At 38.1% G+C, this 23,560-nt stretch overlaps 1 protein-coding gene across 5 annotated transcripts in view; it reads right to left on the bottom strand.

Annotated features, from left to right (window-relative positions):
- MTDH (metadherin) overlaps window positions 1-23,243 on the bottom strand; it is a 77,139-nt gene extending 53,896 nt beyond the window's left edge. For 4 of the 5 annotated variants that reach the window (XM_044668526.1, XM_044668532.1, XM_044668546.1 and 1 more), the window contains exons 1-3: window positions 22,499-23,243; window positions 5,160-5,225; window positions 5,010-5,054 (exon numbers count right to left, since the gene is read on the bottom strand). In XM_044668526.1, the coding sequence (XP_044524461.1) occupies window positions 5,010-5,054; window positions 5,160-5,225; window positions 22,499-22,891 (504 nt within the window). In that variant the 5' untranslated portion in view covers window positions 22,892-23,243. The remainder of the gene's footprint in view (window positions 1-5,009; window positions 5,055-5,159; window positions 5,226-22,498) is intronic. The other variant, XM_044668554.1, reaches the window with a different exon arrangement.
- Window positions 23,244-23,560: the final 317 nt, after the last annotated feature.

The raw sequence follows: 23,560 nt of genomic DNA, 5'->3' as shown, positions 1-23,560 counted from the left end.
CACAGATGGAAGTCCTCAAGGGCCTGATCCTGGCTCTATTCTATGCATTTCACACTCTATAAAACAGAATACTTACAACTCCCATGCCCACTCCCAATGGTTTCTTTCCTCTGCTGAAATTATCAACTCCCTCCAATTCCAATTCATCCTTTAAAGCCAGATTCAAATGACTGATTCATTCTGTTCCAGCTAGTGTTTAACTTTTTCTCACAGATTTGTTTAAACCTCTTATTAAACATCTATGCATTATAATTTTTTAATCTTAATTTTTAGGCTACTACCAAGGTCTTATTCCACAATAACTCATGAGGGGATGGAGAAGATCCTTAACTCTCAAAGGATATATATTGAGGGTAAGGGGAAATGAAGAAAATAAGTTTATAAAGGACTCTTTTATTAAAACTCTATCAGTTTTCCAAGCACTGTATTAAGTGTTTTATAAAAATGATTTCATTTGATCCTCTCTATAACCCTGAGAAGTAGGTGCTATTACTATCCCTACTTTACAGTTGAGGAAACCAAATGACTTGCCCCAGAGTTACAAAGCTAGTTGAGTATCTGAGGTTCAAGGTTCTATCTATCTAATAACTCCATGCTCAGTGAGCATGCTATTTACTGCTTTATGCTCCAGCATGTTCCACAAAGCTGGAGAGGCTTTGAATATGGGCCCTTTCTTTTATGACCACCATTTCCTTCCTCTCTAGATGTTTGAAAACTGTACTTTTCAAGATGGGTTTTTAGGGATTGGGCATCTGTGGTTGATTTCCTTGGTATAAACAACTGTTGGGTGAGGAAACTCCTTCTGTCATTGAAGTTGGCACCTTAGTCTCATAGCAGACTAAAGCAGTCAGAGATTAAGTACACAAGGTCATAAGCCAGAATATGTCAGTTAGGACTACAACCCAACCTTCCTTGTTCTCTATTGACTATGTTATTCTGACTCTTTTATAAAGAGTTTTACCAGGAACTGAAGTCAAGCTTCCTGGCCTATAGTTTGTAGATTCTACCCTTTCCTTCTATTGAAAATTGAGACTTGTGCCTTTTTCCCCAGTCCTATAGAACCTCTCCCATTCTCTCAATGATCTTATAATACCAATGCTTTACAAATGACCTTTTCCCAAGTCTCTTTTCCTTACCTGATATGAGATGAAATTGCCTAGATTCCTTGAAACTTTTTCATCACTGTTTCCCCTTCCTATCTGAAGAGCTGCCTATCTGTCCCCACTTGCCTTCTGCTTGTTGCCCTTTCCTTTCCCCAGCTCCTACACCAAAACTGGCATGGATCCCTCTACACCCACTATGGTTGCTCTTTCTGGGAATAGGACCTATTACTTCAAATTGTTTGGGGTGTTCTACCTACTCCCTCTCCCACCTCCTGTTCTCTACTGCTAGTGAAGTACCTAACTCTAACCACTTAAGGTTTAGGAATATACTTTTTATGGATAATTCTTTCCTGACTCTTCTTCCCCTCAACCACTGAATGCAGTTATTCTTCAAGGCTTATTTCTTCTCCCTCCTGGTTCTCTCAATGCTTTCTCTCAGAAATTATATTCAATTCCTCAACTATGTCCTCTATGCAGGCAATTTTCTTAATATATGATATCTGTATAAATGGCCTTGATCTCCAAATATGGAGCCAGTAGTGAAGTGAGACAGAGATTATGGGACAAAGAATTTCTTAAATGGGGTTGGAGAAATACATGAAGGTGCAGTTCCCAACTTTGGGAACAGAACTAATCAAATGGACGATCATGTAAAGAACACTAGAGATATTGGCTTTTCCTAACTCCTTCAATTAGAGTTTTTCCAAGGTAGGGGTAAAAATGATGTTATAAGCCACGAGATTCCCCTCCTTCAAAAACCCAAAGGAAAAGGGTCCTCCTCTAGTCTCTAGAAAAAAGAAAAGAGGGGACAATGCTAGAAATAGATAAAATTGTTAAGTAGGTTGGATGCATGGATCACCACCACCCATCCCCATACAGATCAATACATTCTCTTCTCTGATACATGCCAGCACCTTGTACTTCAAAATAACCTCTTTACATTTTGCCCAAGGCCCAACACTACTCCCTTCAAATAATCTTGCATTTACTACTATTTAATAAAATGCAGCTTTTATCATGTCATTCCTCTGCTTAGACTGGCATTTTAGGTTTTTCATATTTTTGATCTGGCTTTCTAGCTTTATCTGGTATTACACTCCTCCAAACCTTCTATATTTCAGATAAATTGGAGTAAATATACCCCAGAGATCTCCAGCCTCTATGCCCCTGAACAGTTTCCTATGGCAAAAATAATTCTAATAGCCTTTTATAACATATAATAGCATTTTAAGGTTTGTAGAGCATTTAATATAATTTTATTCTCACAGCAATCATGATAATTGCTATTGTTAACCATATTTAACAAATAAGGAAACTGAGGCAGACAAGAAGTTAAATGACATGCCCAGAAATCAAAATAACCATGAGGTCTTACCTCATTCCCTAGAAATCAGCAAAAATGACAAAAAATTGTACTTGTCAATATTGGAGAAGTTGTGGGAGGTTAGCACACTAATACAATACAGGTGGAACTGTTAAATAGTCTGACTATTTTGGAAAGGAATTTTAAATCATGCAAATAAAGCAACTAAATGTCTATATTCTATTTAGAATGTCCCTGGCTGGCAGCCAAGGCTTTTCCCCTTAGTCTGTCTGCAAAAATCTGCTTTTCTACTTCTAAAGCCTATACCAATTACAATATCCTTTGAACCTAAGACTCCATTACTGAGCTTGTACTCCAAGGAAGCCAGAGATAAGGATGAAGTCCTCATATACTCCAGAATATTTATGGTGGCACTTTTTGGTGATAAGAACTAGAAACAAAGTAGATGTTCATCAACTGGGGAATGATTAAACAATTTGTGAGTCAGGAATGTAATATTACTGTCCTATAAGAAATTATGTGATATATACAGAAGCAGGAAAGATCTTTGTGAACTGATGCAGAGTGAAATAAGCATACCCCAAAATAAATACAATAGCCAAAACAATATAAACAAAAGAATGACATGCCGAAAATAAAAAGTAAATGTAAGAAAATTATAAAGATTAAGTAGGGTTTGAATATGGGTAGATCTGAGAAGAGACTCCCAACTTTTATATTAAAAAGGTTCTTAAGTGTTACCTTGCACCTATTTTTAGAAGTTTTCAATGTATTGATTAACTACTTGTGCTGGCTTCCCCCTCCTCCAATGGTATTTGTCGGATGGGATTGCTCTATAGCAGGGGTAAGGGTACTTGGGATAACCATGGTGATGTTAAAAATAGAAAATAAAAATTTATTTCAAAAAATGACTTGCTCTAGTCACATAGCTAGTCTCTTTGAACTCAGGTCTTCCTAATTCCAGATCCAATGAGTTTTTTAAATATAATATGTATACCTGCACTGAAACAATTTTTTCAACAATACAATTCTGTCAAGTCAATCACCAATATTTGTGAAGAGAGCAAGAAATACTTTATTGCAGTAGTGAGAAAAGCTGAGTTAGGGAAGATTTGTGCCATACCTTTAGACTGATTCCCCCTTTGTGTCCAACAAAGTCTCTTACTCATTATAGGTGCTCTAAAATATTTTTAACAGATTAAGAAGTTAGAAAAACCTTATTGGTCAAGTGAGTGGAGCTACTGGCACTATACCAAGTAGCCTAGTATTGACAAAGCATTTGGTTTTTCGACTACATAAAGATGAAAAATTTAAAAAGTATCTCCCCATATTCCATTTAATAACCACAAAAGATACTACTTATATTCTAGATAATTCTAGGAAGCATAGAATGCATGATTTACATCAAATGATTCCAGTAACAACTGCATGGATGTTAAAATCATGCTTCTCAAAATTCCTATGATGAAAAAGAAGGGGCTGGATTAGAGCTCTAATATACCTTGCAATTCTTTAATAACTCTATGAAAAAACATCTTTAACCCTAATATACTTGTCCTCTTTTAGTGGGTGACTCAAGTTCAAATTAAGCACAAAAATGCCACCAATTATCCAAAGCAATAATATTAATGCCATATTGTTTAAAAAGTAGAGGCAAAGATGCTGAACTAAAATGGGAGTTTTGTTCCATTTGAATCAGAACACCCTAGATTGGTGATGGTGACCCAATGACACACACAGAGTGCTCTCTGTGGGTACCCAGCCACCCCCACCAGTTCTTTACTAGAAAGGCAGAGGGTGGAGCTGCTCCCTCTACCCCTTCCACCATGCCTTAGGACATTTTTTTCACGCCCCCCACCCCCCCTTTGCCCAGCAGCCCAATGGGAGCACTTTCTCTTTCCCCACGTGGGGTGGAGGCACACCCAGCACTCAGTTAAGAGGGAGGGGCACAGCATTGGTGGGAAGGTGTGTCTGTGTACTGCACTTGGTTTGAGGGTTGGGGTGGGTTTTTTTTTAACCTTTAAAAGGTTCACCATCACTACCCTAGATTAAAAAGCACAAATCAAGATGAAGGGTGCCAAAATAATTATAAGCAGTTACAAAAATCATTAACTAATAATCATGTCAGATGTGTGTCCCGAATACTGGTTACAGTGTGAGATAAACTGTGGCCCCTTCATAAAATATGAGGCTTATACTGGAACATAGCAGACATATGGAGTGTACCAGCCACAAATCTTGAGAGTTAATTTTGGAGTATCAGAAGGGAAGTTGATTGTTTACTAAAAGTAAACTTTGTCAAACAAAGAGATGGCAATTACAACAGAATCCTGATTCATTATGAGTCACATAGATCATAAAGTTAAAGCTCTAAAGGACCTTAGAGATTATCTAGTCCAAACTCCTAATTTTATAACTAATAAAATTGAGGAGGGTTATATAAACTCAAAGATGCAGTTACTTTATTGCTTGGAATGCAATTTTATACTGGACAACAGGAAGCTCAGGATAGATTCTAGTGTTCAACTATAAAGGCATAAGTTATTAACTAAAGAGGGGGAAATTCCTTATCTTCATCTAACCTTTTCATTTTTCTTTTCAACATCTAGCTGCTGCTGTTGTTGTTGCTGCTGCTGCTGTTGCTGTTGCTGTTGGTGGTGCTGGTGCTGCTGCTGGTGGTGTTGGTGGTGGTGCTGCTGGTGGTGCTGGTGGTGCTGCTGCTGCTGTTTTACTGCTTCTCTTCGAGGAGTTGTGACCACTTCCTCCTCTGGTACTTCAAGCACAGTTCGCCCATTTGGCTGAAAACAAAATGAAAAAACATTCATAAAGTTACAAAATGACCAGGATACATCATATTAAGGCATCAAATACAGCAAATGGTACATGTTACAATTAAATGCTATTATTAGTAGGCTTTACGAATCAAAATTATTTAGGAAAAGGTGCCCAACAAATAATACAAATATTTTTAAAAAAAGTATTGAGATAAAAAAACAGGGTCATATTGAAAACTAAAGGCCCTCAGAGATAATCTAGTCCAATCCCCATAGTTTAGAGATGATGAAATAGACCTAGAGAAGCTAAGTGATTATTAGATCAAAGTTACAGAGTAACTGAAGGCTAGGTAGTATGTAATAGGGATTAAGTGCTGGACTTGGAGTTGTGAAAACTAGAATTCAAATCCTGCCTGGAAACTAACTATTGGTATGACCTTGGGCATATTTCTTAATCTCTTGGCCTTGTTTCTTCATTTATAAAATGGAGATAATAAAAGTACCCTCACTACATTATGTGAGGAACAAATGAAATATATTAAGCACTCTGCAAATCTTTAAGACCTATCAAGCCATATATAAAGTGTGAAGTGTGAATCTAAAATCTATTTTTTTCCAAATTGCTGCCCATTTCCCCCAGTTTTTGTCAAATATCCCAATAGTGGTGGCCTTGTGTCTGTCAAATACAAAAGTACTAGATTAAATTGCTTCTATTATACTATGTAGCCAATCTGTTCCACTGCCAGATCTCTGTTTTTTAACCAGTACCTAATTGTTTTAAGAATTAAGTTATCTAGTTTGAGATCTTGTACTGCTAGGTCTCCTTTGTTCCCACTGTTACTCATTATTTCCTTTTGAGACTTTTAATCTTTTTTTGCCTTCATATGAATTCTTCTAGTTCTATAAATTCATTGATAGTTTAATTGATATGGCATTGAATACATTTAGAATTTTTTATTATATGTTTCCTCTTGCCTATAAGGATTTAATACTTTTCTAATTACAGATACATATTTTTGTAGGCAGCAGTTTGTAGTTGTATTTATTTACATTGTTCTGTATGTCTTGGTTTGTAGTCTTTCTAGTATTTTATGCATTCTGTAGTTAATTTTAAGTGGAATTTGCCTTTTCCTGCTGGATTCTATTGGCATAGAAATGCTGATAAATTGTGTGGAATTAATTTGTATCCTGAAAGTTTTCTGAAATTATTATTTCAATAAAGTTTTCAGTGGACTCTTTAGGATTCTTTAAGCAAATATTCGTAAGTGCTGCAAAAAAAAGTGGTTAAGCTTTTGACTTAATGCTTAATAAGCATTAGCTATGCTTATTCCTTTAATTTATTTTTCTTGCCTTTCTACTGTAGCTAGCATTTCAAATACTCTGTCAGAGTGTTAACAATGATCATCTCCATTTCTCTCCTGATTTTACTGGAAAGAATTCTACCACAACTCCATTACACATAAAGGTAACTTTTGGTTTTAGTTATGTACTATCTATCATTTTAGGAAACATCCATTTATTACTATTTTCTAGTGCTTAAAAATTATTTTTTATTTTAAAATAAGCTTTACCTTCTGTCTTAGAATCAACAGAATATTGGTTCCAAAGCAGAAAAGTGGTATGGGCTAGGTAACTGAGGTTAAAGTGATTTGCCCAGAGTCACATAGCTATTAAGTGTTGAAGCCACATTTGAACCCAGGGCCTCCTGTCTCCAGGCCAGGATCTCTATCCACTGACTTTTTTAAAAAACAGGAATGGATACTGTAGCATGTCAAAAACTTTTTGGGAGGCATCAATTGATATAGTCATGTTGTTTTCATTTTAATATTAATATAGTTGATGAAGTTTTATAGTTTTCCTAATATTAAAGCAATCCTGAATTTCTGATATAAATCTAACCTGGCCATAGTGTATGTTTCAGAGTCTATACTAATATTTTATTTACATTTTTTTACCAATGTTCATTAGGGAAAATGGTCTATAATTTTTTTTCTGTTTTGACTCTCCTTGATTTATATATCAACACTATATCCGTGTCAGAAAGAATTTGGCAGAATCTTTTTTGGAGGTGGTTGTAAAGGGAGGGCTGAAAGCAGAATTGATGATCTCAGAGATGCTGTCTGTTAGTGGTACCTGGTCAACAATTGTTAATGGTAGTGATGAGAAAGACAATGACCTCTCTACTGAATGATGTCTATGGAGGCAGGGCAAAGAAAGCAGGTCTGTTGATTTGGGTCCCAGACTGTTCAAATTAAGGTCTGAGGGGAGACAGTGGTCAAGGTGGTGACTGTAAGCCTAACTTACCTAACACATGCAACCAACCTCCTGTTTTCCCCCCAAGGTATCCCACTGCTTCAGGTTGGCTGTCTTGCCTGCTCTATGGGTGGCAGGTTGTGATAATATCAATGCAAAAATATGTGACAAAAAAAATAGCAACAAGGATATAGGTTCTTCAGAGCTACAAAATGTATCATATTATATATTATAGTTATATTATATACATATATAAAATATAAAATCTATAGATTATAGTATTTCTATCAGAAAGAGTTGGTACAATGAAGATGTAAGCATAATCATATTCATAATAAAAACAAGGGAAAAAATCATGACAAAATACAGCCACTTATATTAAAAATGTTTAACACTTAAAAACAGAAGAAAAAATAGTAGAAAATAGAAATAAATGGATCTTTCCTTAATATGGTAAACAGTGTCTACATAAGATCAAAAAGTATCTTCTTTAAATAGAGAAAATTAGAGACTTTCTAAGAAGATCAGGGGGTAATATAAGGGTGCCTGTTTGTTGTTACCTTTATGGTATATAAATATTAGCCATAGCCAAAAAAAAAAAAAAAGATGAAGAGACAATAAGCATAGAAAAGAAATAAAATCATCAAATTTTGAAAAGAGACAAAAAGAAATTTCATTCAAAATTACTACAGAATATATAAACTATTTGGGAGTCCAATTATCAAAATACAAGAACTATATGAATATTTACAGAAAAAATAAACCATGCTGATATAAATATGGCAGTTAATTATAGATTCAGTTACATTATACTACCAAAGCAATGATTTCTAGAGTCAGAAAAATTATTACAAGATATATGTACCTAGTAGTCTGGTAAAGCTTATAGATTCCTTCTCTAAGTAATATTTTTTAAATTCATAAAATCCATAAGATTACAAAAGAAACCAATGATTCTGAAATAATTTTAAAACAAGCTCATGTAATCCAGATTAAGAACCTCTGATAAATTAAGACCAAAAAGAGGGGATAAGACCTAGTTATACAAAATATTTATAAAGCACTTTTTGTCAGAGTAAAGAACTCAAAGCAAAGTCAGTGACCATCAACTGGGGAAATGATAAATAAATTATGGTATACGACTCTTGAGAAATTTAGCTACACTTGGATGAACCAATTCAATGTGAAGTGAGAACAGGGAGAACTATGTCTCACAAATAATCTCAACATTATAAAAGAAAACATTTTTAAAAGATTTTAAAACTCTGATTAATGTACAATGACTCCAGGAGACTGAAAATAAAGCATGCTTCCCAAATTTTGGTGGAAAGGTGGTGGAGGCAGATATAGAATGAGGACATGCATTCCCATTCATGACCAATAGAATACAAATCTATTTTGCTTGACTACACTTTTGTTAAAAGGTAGACTTTTCTTTTGTTAAAGGAGGTAACTGATAGTGATGGGGAAGGGAGGAGGAAGAAAGGGAGGAAAGAGAGCTTTAATGGTATGTTTTATAAAATACACAAAAAAATCAGAAATCTTAGGCTAACTAGTACAACCTCTTCATTTAATAGATGAAGAAAGGAAGGCAAAGAGAAGTTAAGTGACTTGCTCAGTTATCACAAAGCTAAAAAGTGGGTAAGAATTTGAATCCTGATCTTCCTGTCTTTGAGATTAGCACTATATCTACATATACCATACTCACTTCACAAGCAATGTGATTTTTTTCATATAATGTTATTAAAAGGAATAAACTGGGGGCAGCTGGGTAGCTCAGTGGATTGAGAATCAGGCCCAGAGATGGGAGGTCCTAGGTTCAAATCTGTCCTCAGACACTTCCCAGCTGTGTGACCCTGGGCAAGTCACTTGACCCCCATTGCCCACCCTTACCACTCTTCCACCTAGGAGCCAATACACAGAAGGGTTAAAAAAAAAAAAAGGAATAAACCACATGTAGATGTATTTTCATATATAATTCTTATTTTCTGTGTATATGAAAATATTCAATTTTGTTTTAGTTCATAAAAATTTCTTTTTAAATTCCTACCACAATAAAAGTCTAGATATTTAATAGTTGCTGATGACAAGACTTCACCTACAGCTGTGAAAGTTATCAGGAAAAATAGGTGGAAAAAGAGAATTAGTGCTCAAAAATCTGATTTGTAGCCTCTCCAAGATTATGCCGTTCAGATCTCTCCTCCCCTAAGAAGCTGTCTTTTAATTTCTTGTCAGAAGTATAGTTTGAAAATAGCCTGAGAATTTAAAAAAATGACTTTCAGATTCACTTAATACTGCAGAATGAGACTCTCTATACATATAACCTCCAAACTCCAAAACTTTGACTCTTGAAAACACTCATTAATGCAATTTAGTAAGACCAAACTGATAGTCAAGTAAATTTTTTAAATGTCACCACAAGTAAGGAATTTTAGTTTTATCACACATTGGGTTATATATCATCCATACCCAACCTCACTGGTAATTATGAACTGGCCTGACTTTTTAAACAATAAGGGTAACAAGTCAGTAGAACCTTTGGTGAACTTCTTAAAATATAAAAATATGTAAATTTATGTACTGCTTAATACTTGTTACTCAAGTCCTTCAAGGTTCTAGGGAGAAGTGGGGGAGCTAGAGGATAAGTGAGAGGCAATTGCTGTTCAACAGTATAACTGAAGAATTGTGAAATGGCAGAGGACAATTCAGTATTTCCTTCCTCTGTAACCTCATTCTGCAACTTTTGCTATAGGGAATGACTACTTGTAGGAAACAATGAATACTGACTAAGTAATACTTAAGGAAGCTCAACAAAGCTCAGAATAAAGATGATCATCTTCAGGATGGCAACCAGGTGAAGAAAGCCAAGTCATGCTGTTATTTGCTAATGCAGAAAGGACTGCAATTGATATGAAATCACAGATGCTTAAAGTGTTGAATTAAAAACTAATACTAACAAAGTAAGGGTGGTGGTGGTAGGAAGGAAGATCTAAGAGTTGTAGGTACATGTCCACATCCACCAGATTCAACTTCCCTGCATCAGCAGTACACTTCCCCAATATCTACAGCTGCCCCAGGGACTAAAGCAATGTACTTTCTATAAGAATATTCCAAGTGGTTACAACACATTTGTAGGAATCAAGAAAAAGGAAACAAATCATGGTGACAGCTGCAGTAGTTAATTCCTTTTGAGTCTGGTAGCAATAGCAATTAGCTGGAAGCCAGGGAGCAAATAACTTGGTTGATGTTTGGATAAACTGTACAAGGAATGCCACTAGTGTTTTATGAATATTATGTATATTATTAACTTAGACCTAGCAATTGATTCCACTAGTTTTATTCAAATGTGAAAAATAAAAATACACTTGAGATGAAATTCCATTATATTTGGGCAATTTAGGCTATAGGATTCATTCTAAGAATCTGGCAATATAAATTTATAATGTTAAGTATACAGAGGGTTTAACATTTAACTTAAAATGTAGCTTAGAACCACATCTTAAGTTTATTTGAAACCAAAAAGTGGAAATCCTATGACTTCTCAAATTATGTCAAAACGCAGAAATCAAATACAGAAATTAGAAAGTCCAATTCTGATTTAAATGTCATAAGTACTACTATCCATCTACCAGGAAAGGCTGGCAGTCAGGAAAGAATACTAGATTTACAGCCAGAAGGCCCAGGTTTACATCCTCTGGATATGCTTTCAAACAGGTCTGGACCTCAGTTTCCTCACTTTTAATAAAGAGATTTAAAAAGAGGCCAAGATTGCCATTTCTGGCTTCTAAATTACAATTCTATACCTCTCCTAACCTATGGTAAGACTATTACTTTGACCTATGAACTAGAGATGGGGAAGAGAGCTTAATGTGCATTTTTGTACTACCAGAGATGATCATTTCCCTGCTTTTTATAGGTAAACTATATTAGCTCTGAAACAGCATTAATATTATATATCTACTTATATATAAGCTTCTAGGATTCAACACTATAATACTCAGTCATTCACTGGTTTATTGACCTGGTAAGACCTTGTGCTAGACTTTATATTCCCTAGAGCTTCCAAAATACAGTTCCTGTCCTTAAGAAGCTTACCATTGTACAAGTATATTCAAGAAAGGATGTGATAAATGCCAAGTGGTATGAGAAAAGTGTTATGAAAGGCCAGAAAAGGAACACACATATAAGGCCGGAAAACTTATTCCTGAACAAGACATTGGTTTAAAATGTGAATACTATTTTTTTAGCACAATGTCAGGCAAAGTAGACTAATAAGTATTTGTTGAACACTGTTCACAGAACAATTTTTATTCAACAGATTCCTACTACAAAAAAGTATACATGCTATAATCTCTAAAGCAGTAGTTGACAGCACTAACATAATCCACAATTTTATCCACAAATTCCTCATCTCAAACCATTCAAAGCACAGTGGGTAAATAAAACACTAGGATTTATGATTTATATTTACAAAGAACTATGAAAAACACATTGGAAAAATTATTTGAAATTTTATTTTAGTTAAAATTCATGTAAAATGGAATTTCATCAAATTCTTGCTTATATAGCAAAAATCCCGCTTATATAGCAAAAATCCCTTTGTGGTGTTCACCACACTACTTTAATCTAAAGAGCTGGCTTAGATTATATATTCAAGATTTAGAGCTAGAAAAAGCCCTAGATAATCAAATAAAATATCGTCTTCTTTTTTTTAAAAGGCTTACCTTCAATCTTGTGACTCCAAGGAGTCACAAGCAGTGAGGGCTAGGCAATAGGAGTTAAGTGACTTGCCCAGGGTCACACAGCTAGGAAGTATCGGAGGCCATATTTGAACCTAGGACCTCCTGTCTCTAGGCCTGGTTCTCAATCTACTGATTGATTATATATATATATATATATGAATTTTTTCTTTTTATAGATTAGGAAACTGAAGCCCAGAGAAGTTTACAGGAACTCTTAAAAATTCCTTTGGAAGGTTGTGAACTAGTTTCTTTGATCCTTTTAGAGTATCAGAGAGGACAGTCTCTTTTATATAACAGGCAGTTAATTCCTGAACTAAAGTAATAAGAACTGGAATAAAGGGGGCAGCTGGGTAGCTCAGTGGATGGAAAGCCAGGCCTAGAGACTGGAGGTCCTAGGTTCAAATCTGGCCTCAGACACTTCTCAGCTGTGTGATCCTGGGCAAGACACTTGACCCCCATTGCCCACTCTTACCACTCTTCTGCCTTAGAACAAATACATAGTATTGAGTCTAAGATGAAAGGTAAGGGTATCAAAAAAAAAGAATTGTAACCCACTAGCTCTTATAATTATATTGCTATGGGACACATGACTGATGTATATAGTGTGGAAAAGGAGCACTGACCTCAAAGAGATCTACATTTGAATAATGACTAGCTTCAAGATTAAGGGCAACTGTCATTAAACTGCTCGGCATTGAAGTTACCTTCTATGTAATAAAAAGAAGTTAATACTGGTATCACTTCATAGTCAGATGGTATGATTAGCTGGTTTTTGCTGAAATGTACAGTTTACATTAGCATTACTAAAAAAAAAAAAATTCTGTTGTATTTTTTTCTTATCGGCCATTTCTGAAATATCCTTCCCCTTATTTTCAATTCTGTTTAAAAAAGAAAAACTGGAGGCAGCTAGGCGACTCAGTTGATAGAGGCAGGCCTAGAGACCGGAAGATCCGGAGGAGTTCAGATGTCACCTCAGATACTTCCTACCCATGTGAGCCTAGACAAATCATTTAACTCCAATTGTTTACTCCTTGCTGCTCTTTTGTCTTGAAACTAATGTTTAGTATTAATCTTAATACAGAAAAAGAGAAGCCCTTGATATTGTGACCTCAACTTTGATTGTGTATAGTATACATATTGTGATCTTCCAAGTCCTCCACCTCTGTACTCCCCAGAACCATTATACAAGTTGTTTCCTTCTAAAAAATGTTCTTTAAAAAACAAAAACAAAAACCCTTACTTTCTGTCTTAGAATCACTACTGTGCATTGGTTCCAATGCAGAAAAGTGTTAAGGGCTAGGCAATGGGGGTTATGGGATTAGTCCAGAGTCAAGTAGAATTTGAATCCATGACTCCTCTGTCTTTAGGCCTGTCAATCCACCAAGGCACCTAGTTGCTTCCCTCTTTTAAGTGATTTTTAAATTTACATTGAGGCAGTTAGATGGGTCCTTGGTTGGAAGGGTGGCTAGAGTCAGGAAGACTGGAGTTCAAATCTAGTCTGAGATACTACCAACCTGTGTAATTCTAGGCCAACTCCTCTAATCACTGTTTGCCTCAGTTTCCTCAACTATAAAATGGAAATAACATCTTCCCAAAATTGTGAGAATCAAATGAGTTACTTGTAAATTACTTAGCACAGTGCCCAGCATATAGTAGGTATTTAAAATGCTTGTTTCCTTTCCCTTTAGTGATATTTTCATTTACACCAGTGATGAGCAAACTCCAGTCCCCTGAAATGTTCTATGGCCCAGCAACATTATTCCTAATCTGAGGAATACAATACAATGAAACTTGGAAAGAGTTGCCTTAGAAACAGACTGACAGATGAGCATTTCCTTTCCTTTGGCTCCCTCTTTAAAAAGCTTTCCCAACACTGATTTACCCTATGATAGTAGATATGGATACGGATATATATCCCCATTGAAGTTTCAATTTGTCATGGGTTGGAATAAGAAATCAACTGGGAATTTTTATGGGAATTTCATGGAAGACACACAAATGGAATAAATGGGAATTTAGACACACAAAGGCCAGGAGATAAGAGAAATTTAGAAACTATATAGCCTATGACCAAATGCTTAACCCAAATTTTACAATAAGATACTGTAAGCATCCCATAAAAAAAAATTTAAAAGAATTCAGACTTCTCTGGTAGGAAGGGATAAAAAATTGTATGCAGATTTTCCAGATAGCAGAGGCATTGCACCCCTAACTCCAATAATGTGGAAAGGATGCCTGTATTGTTTTTCTAGTTTTGCTTTATTTCATACATTTCCCATGTTTTATTGCACTGATCTTCAAGCATAGAATCCTTAGGAACATTCCATGCCTTTGGTAATCAGAAGGTCCTGAGTTGTAGGCGCTCAAGTAGTGGAGGAAATACATATCCATTATGAACATCCTTCCTTTCAAGGAACTTGAATGTAAAACTGGAATTCAGTGGAACAGTCTGGAATTATTGTTATAGAAAAGATTTAGTTTAGAAAGCTGAATTTAGGAGCAGCTAGGTGGCTCAGTAGAAAGAATCAGGTCTGGGAAACAAGGTTCTGAGTTCAAATCTGGCCGCAAACAGGTCCTAGCTGTGTGACCTTAGGCAAGTCACTTAACTCTGATTGCCTAGCCATTATGGTTCTGCCTTGGAACTGATATTTTGTATTAATTCTAAAACAGAAAATAAAGGTTAAAATAAATAAAAGAAAGCTGGGTTCACTTAAATTTTAATCAATTAAAACATCAACTGATTATTCCATGGATTTTAGTAGAATACGATAGTAAAAATTATATACATTATAACCCTTTTAAAGGTTTGTGAAATGCTTTACTTACCAAATACATTTCCACCCAACAACTATAATGTAGACACCAGTGATGGGCAAACTGGGGGGGGGGGGGGGGGGGAGCCTGGGCCTGAAATGTTCTATCCAGCCCAACAACATTACTCCTAATCTGATGTATACAATGAGTAGGATACAATATAATGAAACTTCAAAAGAGTTGCCTTTCAAAAGACTGACAGATGAGCATTTCCTTTCCTTTGGTCCCCTCTTTTAAAAAGTTTGCCCATCACTGATGTAGACTATGAGTGTCACTAGAGGAGAGGAAACAGGTTCAGGGAAGGTTAAATGACTTTCCATGATCACACAGATATCAGAACAAAGATATAGCCTCACAGTCTGACCCCCAAATCAGTGATTTTTCAATAACTAGGCTCTTTCAGAAAACACATTTTAAAGACGCTTTTCAAGAAGCAGTCCTATGTACTTACAAATTTGTTGTCATACTAAGATGAGTGAAACAACTATGACAGCCTCTTCTAAATGAGATTAGGTAGTTATTAAATACAACCAAAGGCACTAAGAGCACATTGCAGGTCTTTGGGCAAAGCTCCTAGCATTATCATGTCTCATACACAGATAGGACGTTTATGAAATGCTTGCTGAATGAATGTAAGGAAATTTTAAGTTCACTGTGATAATCTGTTTTCAAGTGAAATTCAAAAGATGAGAATTTCCACAAGAGTTGAAAGTTTTTAGATTGTGGAATGCCAAAAAAAAAATTGAAATTTCTCTCTAAAGTTAAATCAAGAAACAAAATTTCTTTACTAATTTCCATATTCCAGTAGTGTGAATAAAGCATTGTAGTTAGGGGACCCTGGAAACCAGGAAGAACTGGATTAAAATCCCACTTAAATATCAACTCTCACTGTACCCAGGCAAATTTCTAGTACTGTAAAGTGGAGAACAGATGCCTAAAGATCTACATTGGTAAAGGAAGTTTCATCACTAAGAATCCCTCACAGAAATGCAAATCAAAACAACTCTGAGGTATCACCTCACACCTAAAATGGCTAAAATGAGAGAAGGGGAGAGCAATGAATGTTGGAGGGGATGTGGCAAAATTGGGACATTAATGCATTGCTGGTGGAGTTGTGAACTGATCCAACCATTCTGGATGGCAATCTGGAACTATGCTCAAAGGGCTATAAAAGAATGCCTGCCCTTTGATCCAGCCATACCATTGTTGGGGTTGTACCCCAAAGAAATCATAGATAAACAGACTTGTACAAAAATATTTATAGCTGCGCTTTTTGTGGTGGCAAAAAACTGGAAAATGAGGGTATGCCCTTCAATTGGGGAATGGCTTAACAAACTGTGGTATATGCTGGTGATGGAATGCTATTGTGCTCAAAGGAATAATAAGCTGGAGGAATTCCATGTGAACTGGAAAGACCTCCAGGAATTGATGCAGAGTGAAAGGAGCAGAGCCAGAAGAACATTGTACACAGAGACCAATACACTGTGGTAAAATCGAATGTAATGGACTTCTGTACTAGCAGCAATGCAATGACCCAGGACAGTTCTGAGGGATTTATGGTAAAGAACGCTACCCACATTCAGAGGAAGATATGCAGGAGTGGAAACACAGAAGAAAAGCAACTGCTTGAATGCATGGGTTGAAGCAGACATGATTGGGGATGTAGACTCGAAACTACCACACCAATGCAGCTATCAACAATTTGGAAATAGGTCTCGATCAATGACACATGTTAAAACCAGTGGAAATGCACATTGGCCATGGGGGGGCGGAGGGGGAAGTAAGAGCATGAATCATGTAACCATGTTAACTTTTCTAAAAAATAAAAACTAAATGAAAAAAGTAAATAAATAAAATAGAATCCCTCACACAAATTACACCTCCAAGGATTAAATTCCGTCCAGAACCTTCATTTTGAGGAAATTGCCTATCATTCCTTATAGCAGCTATGCTTCACTCTAAGGACTTTGTCATTCTCTTTCTTTGTCCACCCCTTCTTCTACTAGTTACTTCCTCCACTTTGAGGTGAGGCCCAGATCAGCCATTCTCTACCTGGACCTCCTCACTGCCACCATGCCCCTAAGTAGTAGGCCCTCACAACTTTTAGCAATTTTAATATGTTATCTTATCCCATTAGAATCTAAGTTCCTTCAGGGGAGAGAGAGGCTGTTCTTTTTGCTTATATTAATATTTAAGTTATTTACCAGTCTGGTGCATAAGTCCTTAATAAATGCCTGACATGTCACAGGTCTGGAACATTATATATCCGTGCCCACTTGACATACTGTTTCCTATCCACATACATACATGTATATATTTTTCCACCTTGCTCTGAGGGAGGCATTGGAATAAAAGGGAGAGATAGCACACAGTGGTAGAGACCCATTAGGTACATGCCCATCAAATTTATAACATGCAATCTATTATTTAATCAAATGCTAAACTGTACAACAGAGATGGTATGGACACTTCAAACTCAACATATCCAAAACAGAACTCAAAATTGTCTTTTACCTCAGATCCACACATTTCCCACATTTTCCCTCTTTCTGTCAGGGTGCCTAGTTATCCAGATTCATTACTGACTATCTTAGAAGACTGACTCTCCCTCGCCCCAGAGCCAAGAACCAGAACAAGTCAGCTGCACCTCCACAACACTTGGTTCCTCTTCTCTCCATTCATTTCTCTCCTCTCACTTACACCCTCTCTATCAGACAATAATTTCCTAGGTGATTTTCCTACCTCTTTTCAGCTCTGTCATCTACTCAGCTGCCTAACTGATATTCTCATTTAAACCCTCTCTACCAGACAATAGTTTCCTAGGTGGTTTTCCTACCTCCTTTCAGCTCTGTCATCTACTCAGCTGCCAAACTGATATTCTCAGTCATAAATCTGCCTTTCCTTGCTAAGCAAATTCCAGTGGTTTCCTATTTACTTCTAATACCAAAGAGAAACTCTTGCTTCTTATTTAAGGAACTTTGCAACCTGGCTTCAAAGAGAACCTCTTATTCATAGATTCATAGATATTCATTCTTCATGAACTCTCTGTTCCTAATAAACTTGTTCCTTCATATACAACATTGTATCCCCTCCTTCCCCTCTGTCCCACATTTGCCTGGAATGCACCTTCTGAGTACTTCTGACTTAGAATTCCTATTTTCCTTCAAATACCAGCTCTAAAGCTTCTTATGTGAGGTATTTTCTAATCTTCCCACTTTAGTTTCTCCTTCCAAAATTACCTTGTATTCTGTACATCAATATAAAATGTCTCCCCCATAGAAGATTAAGCTCCTCAAGGGCAGGACTGTTTCATTTTTCTTTCTAGTACAGTGCCTGTCACACAGGAGGCACTTTCAATGGCTGTCCTCCCATGCCTGGAATTCTCTTTATCTGCTGGCTTCCTTCAAGTCCCAGCTAAAATCCTCTCAACCTTCCATAAGAAGTCTTTCCCAATCCCCATTAATGCAAGAGCCTTCCCTTAGTTGAGGACCTCCATTCTATATACACCTTGTTTGTACATAATTGTTAGCATGTTATCTCCTCTGTTAAGACTGAGTTCCTTGAGAGTAAGGGCTGTCTTTCTTTGTATCCTCAGTGCTTACAAAGTGTCTAACATATAGGAGACACTTTGATAAATGCTTACTGACTTAACTTTAATAGGAATTCACAGAAGAAATGTCCAAAGTTAAGTAAAAAACTCTTATTGCCAAATTACTCCTTCTAGCCCAGGCCTTACAGACATTATCCAGAGTAGCAACTACTGGAGAAGAGGCCAGGCATCAACTTCCAATCAATGGCAAGCAACTCAGCTGAAACAACTAGACACTGAAGGAGAAAGAGTGGGTGGTATATGCCAGGCAAATCAAGCCACCACCTTGAAAAACCATTCTCTCAAACAAAGGAGACAGCTGAGGATCCCAATCCCAAGATCCTCTGCAACACCAGCCCAGTTTCCATTTAGTAGGATCTCAACACTTAATTCCTATGGAGAAGATACCTGTCAACTGCTTCTGTTGCCAGAGCTATTTAAGATCTCAAAGTTTTGGTGCTGTCAAATGGTTCAATATCAGAAATGGATATTATTTTATAAGTAGGAGAAAAACATTAAAGAAAATGTATTATCTTCTGCTTTACCGCTGCAACCTAAGGAGTATGAGGTCTTTCTATCTGCCTTACATATAGAAGAAACCTTCTATAAGGATTGCCCCTCATCAGAAAGTGAGCTCCTTCAGCAACTCTTTTTCTTTCCTATTTTGTCCTATGAGCTCAGCACATTTGTTTTTTGCACATAGGAAACACCTAATAAATGCTTATTTATTTACTTATTTTTGGTTTGTTTATAAGAGTTTAGAATAATTCAATTTCACTTGAACTGTGAAGTTTTCCGAAGAAAACTACACAATTTGAAATTCACTGTTTCTTGATTTAATAAAATATTACTATAGAATATTTCAGGACATGAATCACAGCAGGTTTTCCTCTACTTAAAAAATGTTGATGGGATGAAATCAAGTTGGGGGAACCTTTATTCCAAATTAGAATAAAACTTGGCATTTTGAGAAATTGTTACTAATAAACTGTATCACCCTATAGAAATAAAATATTCTAATCTGAACACACTACCATAAAAAATTTTCAAAGACAATATGGGAGCATGCTCCCACAATGTACACAAATTTGAAAAGATGTAGTAGTCCACTGTGCCAAATCATAAACAAAAAATGAGACATTAGGAACAATTTTGAAAAGACTCTGGGCAAATCATTTAACTTCTCTAGGCTTGTTTCCTCATTTTTAAAATGAAGGGATTAGGTATGTACTTTATTTATTCTTTAACTTCTATCTACATCTATAATTCATCCTATGAATATTATACTCATCAAATCACAAAGTTCAATAAAAGGCACTTACTTTATCTGAGGGGGGCCTCTAGGTGGCACAGTGGATAGAGTGCTGGGCCTGAAGTCAGAAGACTCATCTTCCTGAATTCAAATCTGGCCTCAGACTTACCAGCTGTGTGACCCTGGACAAGTCACTTAACCCTGTTTGCCTCAGTCCCTCATCTGCAAAATGAGTTGAAAAAGGAAATGGCAAACCACTCTAGTATCTTTGCCAAGAAAACCCCAGTGTCAAAGTGTCAGACATTAAAATTACTTAAAATAACAACTCTTTATCTGAAATGGTCAAAGAATGCAACTAATAGTAATGAATGAAAATATGAAAACAAAAATATATATCGAAGAAAATACTTTGATAGAGATTTTTAGGTTCAATAATGATTTCTCCAAAGGGACTATGGGAAAATTACATCAACAGACCTAGACTCCAGGTTTCCTCAGCAATCTTAATCTAGAATAGCTAAGTATTTCTGGGAACTTAAGTCAATTTAGCAGACTCATAGTTGTTGAAATGTTAAGGGACTAGCACACCTCTAGTAAAAATCAAAGGTAGACTTTATGTGCTAATTAAAGGACTGGCCCCAAAGTACATAAACTATTATTATTTAAGGATAGATCATTGAATAAAAATATATTTCATTTATAGGTTGTGTCTCATATTTCAAAGCATTGTATAACAAAATATATACTTACAGCTTGCATTTATATACTTCTAGCTTATATTTTATAAATGAGTTGCCTGAATCAAATAGAAAGTTTAAGTGATTTATAAAAAGGTCAAAAGGCCAACTCATGTTTGTGAGTTCAAGTATGGCCGGCCTCAGACACCTACTAAGTTTTGTGACCCTGGGCAAGTCACTTAATGCTAACTGCCTCAGTTTCCTCATCTGTAAAATGAGCTGGAAAAGGAAATGGTAAACCACTGTTCTTTGCCAAGAAAACCCAAAGTGGGTTATGAAGCATCACACTGGACTTCTGCCAATTAGAGATAATTGCACCAGGAACTAGAGTTGGGCATTTCCCCTTTACTCTCATCTCCCCTGGTTCCCCAGTACCAACTCACTATTTCTATTCAAACTCTCCAGATTCTCCTTTCAAATACAAATTCCTTACTGAGTGCCTTTAAATTTCCCTTCTCCCCTAGTCTTCACTGAGCTATAGTAGTTAGAACCACGCAAATTGACTTGTACATAAGCCTAATTTCCGACTAATTAATTTTTTGACTCAGAGACCAATTTTTTATATCCAGCAGTACTTGGCTGGTTGATACTTAAGCAAATGGCATATTGAATTTGAACCCCTTTTATTTTCAAAGTAAGAAATACTATGCTATTCTTCCCTATCCCATTACTCCTATATAACCTCTTTGAAAGCAGGGACCTGTGCTATGAATGCACATTTCACTTATTATACAATAAAAATTTGTTTTGTTAATTTCTAACAACTATAAAAATAAGACTGAGGGTGAAAAATGTTTCTATATTCAACAAAAAAATAAATGGAATTCACTCTTTCCCATTGCACTTTGACAAACCTGTCTACCTAAAGTCTATTTAAAACACTATTAGGTTCATATTGGCAGTCTGAAAACAGATCACAGTGCCTTAATTTTTTCAAAATAGAAATTTCTTTCTCCCTCTCCTTAACCCTTGTGTTATCTATTCTTAGGGGTTACAATTACACAGCTAGTCCAGTAGGCCTTTTTTTAAAGAGAACATAAATTTAGAAGTTATGGAACATGAATATAAGAGAGGTTTTAATCTTCATTTCCACTTTGGCCCAGGAAGTGCCTGGACCTCCTAGAGTTTTGCTCAGTCATACTACTCTTACTCCAGTTCATTCAACACAACTTCCAAACGTTGGGGGGTACAGACAGTACAGGACAAAAGGCATTAAAGATTATCATCCTGACCTTTGAGGGTTGTGTGATTCAACATTTTGTTTTACTGGCCTAAATGCCGGTCCCATCTTCCAATGGAAAAAGTATTTCATTCTGCTCACTCTCTCCCCATTCATCATGACCAGAGGAAACATCCATTTCCCTTCCAATATGGAAGGCTGGTGGGGTGGGTGCCGCTAATTCAGACGCATAACGTGTCTTCCACGTGTCTTCTCCCTCAGTGAGCACCTTCTAAATATATATATTGAAATTGCATCTCTTCAGGCTTTCTCCTCGCCAAATCCTGAATTCGTCTCCACAAACTAACTTCCTCTTGCCACCACCATGACATCTCATCTGAGTGTCAGTGCCTGCACATGTCAGCTAGGCCTCGGAAGACTCTCTGGGGTCATAAGGGACCACCAGAGTGGATCTTGAAAGAACACCGACATGCCTCATCGGCTCTCTTTGTCCACTCTTCGCCACCAGCCTTCGGAACCTCCCTACCTGTCCTGGCGCCGGCTCCACCTAAGTCCCAAGTTCACGTCCATATCTAAGATATCCCCTCTTAGGGAACCTCCGCGTCTCCCCATGTAATTAAATCCCGGAAGGGCTGTGACTCCCTCTCTTGCCCCAGTGCATATTAGGTCTGGGTCGGGCCGGGGTCCCTTCGCCCCCACCCCAACTCCCGCTCTCTCATTGGGGTCTCACCTTGGGCTTCTCAACGAGTCTCTTCCGGTTCTTCTTCCTCGAATCTTCGCTCTTGAGATTCTTCAACAGGGCTCCGTCCTCCGGGGCAGGGGCAGGGACCGGGGCCGAAGCCTCCTCCCGCCGGCGGGGAGGGCTCCTCCGCCTCTGGCGGGCGCCGGCGCACGCTGCGGCCCAGCCCAGCCCGAGTAGGAGTAGCAGCAGCAGCCCGAACGCGGCCGTACCCAGCAGGATCACCCAGGCTGGGTAGCTGTGCGGCTCCAGCCCCAGGTCGAGGCCCAGCTCGGTGCGCAGCAGGTAGAGACCGGCCGACAGCAGCTCCCGCAGCGGGGCCGAGCCCTCCTCGGCCTGTTGGGCCAGCACATCCTGCCAACTCCGCGCTGCTTCCGCGGCCATCTTCCCTCGGGGGTCCGGGGCCCCGCGCGAGGAGCCGCCGGGGAGCAGGGACGCGCGGGGTGGCCGAGGGGCCGCGGGAAACGAGGGAGGGAGGAGGCGGCGCGCGGGCGCTCTGCTCAGACCGACCTCATCACGGCCCGAGCCACCGCGGGGGACAGGACTGCTCCCGGGTCCCCCAGGCAGCCTAGCTCGCCCGCCACCAGGAGGAGGAGGAGGAGGAGGAGGTGGTGGTGGAGGAGATTGAAGAGGAGGAGAAGGAGGAGGAGCGGAGGAGAGAGTAGGCAGCCTCTCCAGGGGCCACCGCTAAGTGGCGTGTCGGCGCCAGCGCCAGGGACCAGGCCTCCTCCCGCGGCTGAACAATGGCGGTTCGGGAGAGCGGCGGGGCGCGCCGCGCTGGGTTAGGGGCGGGGCGGGGCGGGACTGGCGGGGCAGGGTGGGGAAAGGGAAGGCGGGATGGCGTGCGAGTCACGTGGGAGAGGGTGGTGGGCGGGGCCAAGCGTCAGTGCGCGAGCTCCGCGCTCTGGCCTCTGAGAATGGCCTTGCCTTTGGTTATGACCTGGCGGGGTTGGGGGGGGGGGGCAGGGCAAGTGAAAGGGGATTTTTCTTGGGGGAGGGGAGGTAGGGATTTCGCGTAGTGCCCGCACTGCGGCTTGGGGTCATTTTTTTTTT

This window comes from Gracilinanus agilis, chromosome 1, assembly GCF_016433145.1.
Source record: "Gracilinanus agilis isolate LMUSP501 chromosome 1, AgileGrace, whole genome shotgun sequence".
Taxonomy (NCBI): Eukaryota; Metazoa; Chordata; class Mammalia; order Didelphimorphia; family Didelphidae; genus Gracilinanus; species Gracilinanus agilis.
The sequence above is the reverse complement of the archived record's forward strand: the minus strand, read 5'-3'. Positions and strand labels throughout refer to the sequence as shown.